The sequence below is a fragment of the Ascidia mentula genome, chromosome 4 (assembly GCF_947561715.1).
Source record: "Ascidia mentula chromosome 4, kaAscMent1.1, whole genome shotgun sequence".
Taxonomy (NCBI): domain Eukaryota; kingdom Metazoa; phylum Chordata; class Ascidiacea; order Phlebobranchia; family Ascidiidae; genus Ascidia; species Ascidia mentula.
The window spans coordinates 5,760,653-5,769,003 of record NC_138569.1 but is presented as its reverse complement, the minus strand read 5'-3'; the positions used below and the strand labels follow the sequence as shown (position 1 = coordinate 5,769,003).

General features: G+C 37.5%; 2 protein-coding genes across 2 annotated transcripts; both read left to right on the top strand.

The window, feature by feature from the left end:
- The first annotated feature begins 774 nt into the window (after window positions 1-774).
- LOC145897870 (galactosylceramide sulfotransferase-like) lies at window positions 775-4,043 on the top strand. Its single transcript, XM_082986325.1, has 7 exons — window positions 775-907; window positions 967-1,114; window positions 1,880-2,074; window positions 2,303-2,450; window positions 2,612-2,731; window positions 2,959-3,192; window positions 3,942-4,043. Exons 1-7 carry the CDS (start codon window positions 775-777, stop codon window positions 4,041-4,043), a joined length of 1,080 nt encoding a protein of 359 aa, XP_082842451.1.
- Window positions 4,044-5,193: 1,150 nt separating this feature from the next.
- On the top strand, window positions 5,194-6,764 carry LOC145899091 (uncharacterized). Its single transcript, XM_082987805.1, has 2 exons — window positions 5,194-6,361; window positions 6,475-6,764. Exons 1-2 carry the CDS (start codon window positions 5,228-5,230, stop codon window positions 6,544-6,546), a joined length of 1,206 nt encoding a protein of 401 aa, XP_082843931.1. The 5' UTR covers window positions 5,194-5,227; the 3' UTR covers window positions 6,547-6,764.
- The last annotated feature ends 1,587 nt before the right edge of the window (window positions 6,765-8,351 follow it).

Below are 8,351 nucleotides of genomic sequence, written 5' to 3'. Positions count from 1 at the left end.
CAAAGCAACAACAAATTACATGCTACCGAAAAGTCTCTGTTTTGCTACCTTTATGATTAAGCGTGATGTGAAGACATTATCCTCGCAAAGTCGAAACAAAATTGCTCATGGTTCATACAATAAATTGTTGCCTACTTGATGTAACAATGATTTTTCTATCATTCAGTGGAGGAAGCAAAACCAAACTAACTTTCTGGACAATATTTCGTTATGTAGCGCTTGTAGTTGATAACAGTTCAGAAAATGGTAAACAAAATATCACTTATGCACCTCCTGGGGTGTGTGCGCTCTTTAAGTCTTTGCCTTTTTTGCCTGGTGGACGCGCCAGCCCTGTACGTTTGTACCACTTTATAAAAGGTGCAATTACATGTCGGAAAATCACGTCAAATAATGTCCTATAGGACAGTATGAGCCGCACTTAACACATCCTGCATTGAATTGCGTTACAGTTTACAGAGACACAGTATATGGTCTTTGGTCTACAACTGTGTAGCAGAAAACAATTCTTGAGGCAAGTTGCAAGGATTTCCTAACAAATAGTAAGCTTACTTCACGCGAATATAAGCGTGAAAGTTAGATACTAACAGTATCTTCATATTCTACCTGTTATTCGTTACAGTCGAAATGCCAGTGACTAACATGAACTACAGGCTTGCCTTAACGATTGTCCTCATCACAGTAACAACGACATAGAAATTTTAGTGGATGCCAAACCATCCGGCCCCAGCACCACGCAAGGATGCTGCAGAAATAAGGCAAGCAAAGAGTGAGGACATGCAGGAAAGCAACAAATGCAGTAAACCCTTAACTAACCTGGTATATGTCAAAACCCACAAGACTTCCAGCTCAACATTGAGGAGATTGTTGGAAAAGTATTGGAACAAGCAAACAAATGGAACGGAGGTTGGTCAGATAAAATCGTATAGTCGTAACCAAAATAACTTCTTCAACAAAATTTATAGAAAGCAACTGAAGCTGTACCTGTGCCATTCGTCGGTGGTTACCCTGGCAAATTCCGGTGTGATTTCAAGTATCCCAAAGACGCAATTGCTTCTTTTCGCCACACGAGGTTTGATCCAGTGGAGATGAGAAAATGTTTCGATTCCAAAACGAGGTGCGACTTGCTACAATGCATTGTTACAATTTTGGTCTGCATTAATTTTTCGTGAATGTGTTATAATATAAGGTAAAAGTAATCTGATATTGTGGCAGTTTTGTGACAATGTTTATCCAGGCGCCAACAAATAAGTCATTGCTTGAGGGTGGCTGAGAAGCGTGGCGCTAGGGTTGTGGTTTGCAAAAAAAGCCTGAATAGCCTGTATTGTTTTCGGGAAAGGCTTAGCACCAGTTTTTTCGACCCGATGCTTCGACAATAGATGCGTCACAAACAACTGTTGGAGCTTTGATTGAGCATTTCATTCAAGACGACTCAATACCTTTAAGAGCTTCGCAAAGCTTAAGCGAAATACGGAGCATTCGATCGAGAGTGTTTGATCTTTGTATTTTGCGTTACGTCAACTCCCATACTTTCTTGAAGGTCCTTCCTTTGCAATTTACTCAAATCATAAACCGATCACATACTTTTTACAAAATGTTCCACTGCCCTTTACCATGGTTTTCCGTCACCAGGATAATGCCCTCGTGGAAATATTCCACAGGTATTTGATTCACGTCGGGTTCACCCAAGTGGCGTTGTTTATGCAAGCACCAACAAATATGAAAATAGACAGTTCAACGAGCAGCACAAAAACATGTAAAAAAAACAGTTTATGTCACGGTTCGCCAAATAAGCAGAATCAATACAGTTTTATGAATTGTTTCAAAAAGCGAATTATTAAAAGTCAAATAATATTTAACCCAGGACGTCCTTGTTTAACAGATATATTTCAATTGTCCGAGAGCCGTGGGCCCGGTTCCAATCAGCATATGGATTCTTTGGAAACAGATTGACAACCCAACCTTCTTGTTTCGGCATGCCAAAAACTTATGTGACTAACGGTACACGAATGGATGTCAATCAGTTTGTTTTGAAATGTGCTGAACTGTTAAACGATTCAATACCGTGGTATTTCAGGTAATTGAAGTAATTTAAAAAATGGTTTTTTCAGTAAAATGCTAAATCAATCAATTAAGAATAATCCGCACTTGCTTCAGAAAACAAACATGTTCAACAAAGGGCATTTCGCAAAAACCCTTTATTAAATTACTTATTTTGTTCAACAATATTTAACCGATGCTTTAAGTTTACACTAATAAGAAAAAGCCTTAGTACCCAATACACAAACTACTGTCTTTCGTTAAGATTTCGAAACCATCAAGCCCACGACCTTGGCATTGACCCAATGTTAACTGACAAAAAAGAAATCAAAAAGCAAATCCATGAAATTGACCGAAATATGGATTTAGTTCTTGTTATGGAATACAGGGAAGAATCTCTAGTTTTGCTCAAGGTAAAATAATGATGTGTTTCTAATTTTGGAGGTACGAAGTTATTCTATGTACGTAAAAATCATCTTTTAATTATGCCAAGAGTTTTTAATCAAGTTTACATGGTGTTTGATTTTTAATATTTTTTCAAATGCTTTACAAAATTGATCCATTTTTGTGCCAGAACCTACTATGCATGGATTGGGAAGATGTCTTTATGAAATTGCAGACACCTTCGCACAACAGTCACTATTCATTCTCTTCCGAACACCATAAGCAAGTATTTGAGAATATGAACAACATTGTAAGTAAATAGGATGATACTATATGTTTTACGTATCTTGAAAATAAAGTTTGTTATCATTATTTACTGCACGCATTGCCACTGTTCTGTTACTTATTGTATGATAAACGTGTTTCAACATGTCTCAAAAGCAACAAAAAATTATGTGCGCTGCATTCAAACGGATACCTTGAAATGTGCCATGTTGACCTACAAAATAGTAAAATAACTAAACATGTTTATTGCAGGATATATTGTTATACGATCATTTCAATCAAACTTTCTGGAGAAAGGTGGACGAATACGGACGGGAGAAGTTTTACAACGATCTCAATGAATTTCGAGCTTTTCGAAGAAAACAAAAACGCGACATAAATGAACCCTTGGTGGATGAAAATAATGAATGGGGTCCTGGTTCAAAACCGTTAAATGAAGTGTTTAAATATATGAAAGTGAATGCTGGAGGATGCTATTTACCAAAGGTAAGTAACATGTAAATGTGTAGGTCAAAATTTGCGCTTGCATGGAAACATATTAGGGGTGCAATCGCAGTCAGTCGGCGTCCAAGATGATAACATTATGATAGTTTTATCGCGACATTTTAATTTAAGTTCCAAATGTTTATCTACAGCTCATAATATGTATTTTGTAGAGTCCATAAGCAGTCCGTAATATATAGAGGTTGACGTCAGATGCCAAAAGAAGGAAATTGTATCAGCATTATGTGGCGTATATCCCGGGTTACCATACAATGCCTATTTCTAAGAAACGTACTAATTTTGTGCTTATGCTTGTTTTTTTAATGAAATGTGCTTATTTTTTCATTGAATACCAACGAGTCGGGCTCAAAATAGACAAATTTACAGAAATTATCCCTTCCAAAATTCGGCCAGCATCTAATCCGCATCATACAATGTCCTCCAAAATTGAGCATAGTTTTTGAAAGAAATCCAACTTCAGCATCAAAATTCAGCTCGCTTACTTTTTACTCCTGGCCAATGGTAACCTTGCTTTTATGTTTTGTTGTGTTGTTGGAATATATTATATTACTGAAAATATCTGCGATTTTATCTTTCGAAAAAATTCTTTATTTTTATTTTTATTTAATTGATCCTTTTAGTAGAAATTCGATTGACCTCATCGGATTTCAATAAAATATGAGAATAAAATGTCTTTGTGTTATAAAGTGTTATTGATATTTCAAGGTCCAACAGTGTTTTACAACATTTAGAATGCCAGATACAATTTTAATGTACGAGTTATGGAGGAGAAAAGGTTTTTGTTGGTTGTGAAACGGTTGGAAAAGATTAAAACCGCCAATAAGAATATATAAAATGCATAGACGTTGAGAAAACATTACTTTTCTATATACCGCTATGACATTTACCTTTTATATATGACTTTGGTGGTAACGTAATATCTTACTCTACCAATAACTGCATGACCTAAAACATGCGGAAACGTTGACTTGATCTGGTGAGTAATAACAGATGACGCAAACTTCACCAGCACATTTTGAGCCTTAGTTTAAGCTTTGCGATTATGTTTAAGTGGATTATGTATCAAAGCACAAAACTGTAGCGACATGATTTAATGTACGCTACAATTTTCTGTAAACAGCTTCATGGATGTAATTTTTGAGGTTTGGTCATGCATACATCAATTCATGTTTCATTTGATATTTTATGAAAAAATGCGTTGTAAGTGCAGTAGTACTGTTAACTGCTGTGTGTAAGTTCATTGAAAGATACTCTGTCCCACAGTCTGCCTCGTCGCACATTACGGAAACAATTTTGATTTCGACGTTCTGGCAAAACGCCTGGAACCGTTCGATGAAATAAGACGCTTCTCTCGACATATCCATACTTATGACACATTTCTCGATTTCAAACATGCATAGAAGGTGGGGAGGTTTAGGGTTAGCACGGCTTTACCAATGTTGTTTTGGTGTATCTGCACCACCCGGTGCTCACACAGCTGAAGGTGAAGTCAGTGCATTGTTGAAAGTGTATCCTGCCAAACAGCTGCTTTGACAACACATAAAATTTCTTCGAGTGTGTTTTCATTCGACTTAATGACCGCTACACATACAGATTGGGGATGCAGCTGTTGCTTGATACCTGTAGTTTAATATAATCAATTCTGTCTGATGTCTGTGTTGATTTTTGTTTGAGTTGAATGAATAATCACTTGGAGAGCACGCTAGCATGCCAAACTGAAAAGAAGTTTGCAATTACAAAGCATGCACGACTGACTTTCTGGGATAGGCCAAGGGTATGAAAGTTTCACTGAAGAGAAAACTACATTAGCTCGCTTTCAGGTGATTCAAGTTGAAATGTCAGTGAATTTTGTGACGTATTTTCTCCATTCTGAAGAAAAGAACACGCCCTTCATGGAAAGGCTCCACCTTAAAATAGCATTTATTGGCTCACAGTGTATATTTCCTCGAGCGCAATGTGTTGGTAGGCTACCAACAACTCAATATCTTAGTTTCTAAAATCAAGGGCATTGGTGGCTATGGCGAGCAACATGGGTGTTTCAAGACTCCAAACCAAATTAAGTACCGGATTACAACCTAACACTCTGGTCTTCTTTAACGCTGGATCCAAAGTTGGCATATGCAAAGAAATTATCTTAGTGGCTATTAACATCAATGAATTGAAAGGGGAAGAAAATCCAAGAGTAGTAGATAAGTTAAGACTGATGTCCCAGTCGACGGGTTTTGAACAGGGCGTTTTTGACCAGGTTTCCCTTTTCTTGCATCTACAAGCCCAGCCTGTTTGTTTAATTGTTGAAGAAGACAAGACAGATCAGCTGAAATCACTCAAAGCGAGCTTGGCAATAACAAATAACATGCTACCGGAAGGCATGTGTTTTGCTACCTTTATGATTGAGCGAGATGTGAGGACATTACCTTCGCAAAGTCGAGACAAAATTGCTCACAGTTCATACAATAAATTGTTGCCTGCGCAGAGTAGCAAAGATTTTTCTATCATTCAGTGGATTAAACAAAATCAAACTAACTTTCTGGACTATTTGTTACCGAGGCCGTTTTCTAAACTTCGCTTCATAGGTGTAAAACCGATTGCACTTTTGACTGATCGAGCAGTTTCAACCGAGAAAGCGCTGATATTTTTGGACTTGGAAGCTACAGGTTTAGAAACACGTAAGATCACTGAGATTTGCATGGTGAAGGTGACCAAAGATAATCTCGTGCCAAAAGGAACGATTCCGAGTCAACACGATATGTTAAGGTTGGCTGTAGATCCCTTGATAGAAATTAACAAAGAGGCAAGTGGATTATCGGGGTTGAAACGATCGATGTTGACAAGAAGCAAGAAAAGTTCTTTCAATGCAGACGTGGCGACTGCTGTTTGCAAGTTCATTCAAACACACTCTGGACCAGTCTGTCTCGTTGCCCACTCTGGAAACAAGTTTGATTTCGACGTACTGGCAAAACATCTGGAACCGTTCGATGAAGTGAGGAGATCACTTTCTCATGTCACGTCCTTCGACTCCTTTCTCGCCTTCAAACACGTGAGGCGTTTGGCCGATTTAGGTTTATCGAAGCTTTACGCATTGTGCTTCGATGGAGCTGTACCTCCCAGCTCGCATACAGCTGAAGGTGACGCCATTGCTTTGATGAAAGTGGTTGCTTGCTACCCCAAAGTCCTGGATAGACCTACACTAACGCAGCAGACAAATTTTTTCACAGGCGCTTTTCAGCGACGCCGGGAAAACGAATTTAAGCGCAATTATTTTAGATTTTAAATTCCATAGAAAAATACCTTAATACGCCTTCTTTAGTCAAAATTTTAAGAAACAAAATTGTATGATATCACTATTCCACTTTTACTGTATCGCATGACGTGTATTGATTTTTTATATTTAACCTGGAAAATGACCATGAAAGGTGTTTGAGCAAAGTTTTCGGTTTAGATATTTTGTGGATCAAAAAGTTGCACTTTTACACTGAATAGCGAGAAACAAAAATACGTAATACCTTTATTTTTGTTGTTTTACTCGCATTAAAAACTTGTTTTCCGATATAATGTACCTTATTTTACATAGTTTTTTTTTGCGTTTGTTATGAATGTGGATATTTGAAAATATATGTAGTAAAAGTAAAGCAACCTCTTGTTTAGCCTCAATAAGTTTGCGTGGAATGATAAAACGTGACACAGAACCACGTAACCCGATTTTGTGAAGAATTGCAGTCACGCTACGTGACTAATATCATTAATCAAATAAGTAGGCGACGTTAAAAACAACATTAGTTTGATACATCAGCTTTGTTGAACAGTTTCAACAGTGAAGCTTTAGTTTAATTAACATCACCACAGACCCTTATACTAAATGTTTTGCCAGTTCCACATGATGGTACCACTTTTAATGCAATTTAATTTATGAATAAACACAGATATGCAACAGCTTTCAATGTATGGCAAGCTTACATGAACAATTGAATAGTTTTTTCTGAACATTATTTACACATTCTATTCCAGTTCTGATCAAAACATTGACATTTCGAAAAAAGTTAGCTGGGCATAGATAGTATCTGAAGCTGAACAGGCACATAGTTCCGGTTGAATTGTTTTCTGAAGCGTTATAGTTCTCCAATTTCGTGTGATGACACGCCACAAAACTGATAAACTAATAGAACTTTGGAAAAATGTATCACGTCGCCTCAAAGTCTACTAACAAAAATCCGCGAACCCCATAATTTCGTTTAGCGGTTTAAAAATTAGTTAATTGTTCGAATTCTGCAATATTTCAGGAACTTTTGTTTGTTAAGTAAGAAAATCAAACTGAGTATTTATAATATACAACTAGGTTCGCTTTTAATGTGTTGTGCTGTATCAAAACAAAAACATAAAAAATATCCTGTGCTTAAATTCCAGCCAAAAATACCACTCAGCGATTTTATTCCTTTAGAACGGAACATTCTTTTCTTGGCGATCTGGGATAGGCCACGGGTTTGAAAATGCCACTGAAAAGAAAACTAAATTAACTTGCTTTCAGGTGATTCAAGTTCAAATGTCAGTGAATTTTGTGACGTGTTTGTTCCATTCTGAAGAAACACGCCCTTTAGGGTAAGGCTCCATCTGAAAATTAGCATATATTGGCTTACAATATATGTTTCCTCGAACGTGCAGACTACCAACAACTCAATATCTTGGTTTTTAAAATGAAGGGCATTGGCGGCTATGGCGAGCAACATGGGTGTTTCAAGACTCCAAATGAAATTAAGTACCGGACTACAACCTATAACATTCTGGACGTCGTTAACGCTGGATCCAAAGTTGACGTCTCCAAAGAAATTATCTTTTACTACGTTTCCATGGCCACTTTTCAGGCGCAGTACTCGGCCCGAAGGCCACAAAACGGAAGTGACGTAGTAAAATGAGGCGCTTTACTGCGCCTGAACTGGCGATCGGTCGGGCGGTCTAGAAGGGGTTGCCTGACCGAGTTGAGGCGGAGTATACTCGGCCCGACGGATTTCGGTTTTGTTGAAGTTGTAACTGTGTAGTCGTGTGGTGATAAGAAATAGTTCTACCAATGGCGTTAGTGTTGTTAACTTGAGTAGTAACAATTTATTGAAAATATTATCCTTGCAGGGAGACAAAAATGTGACTATATA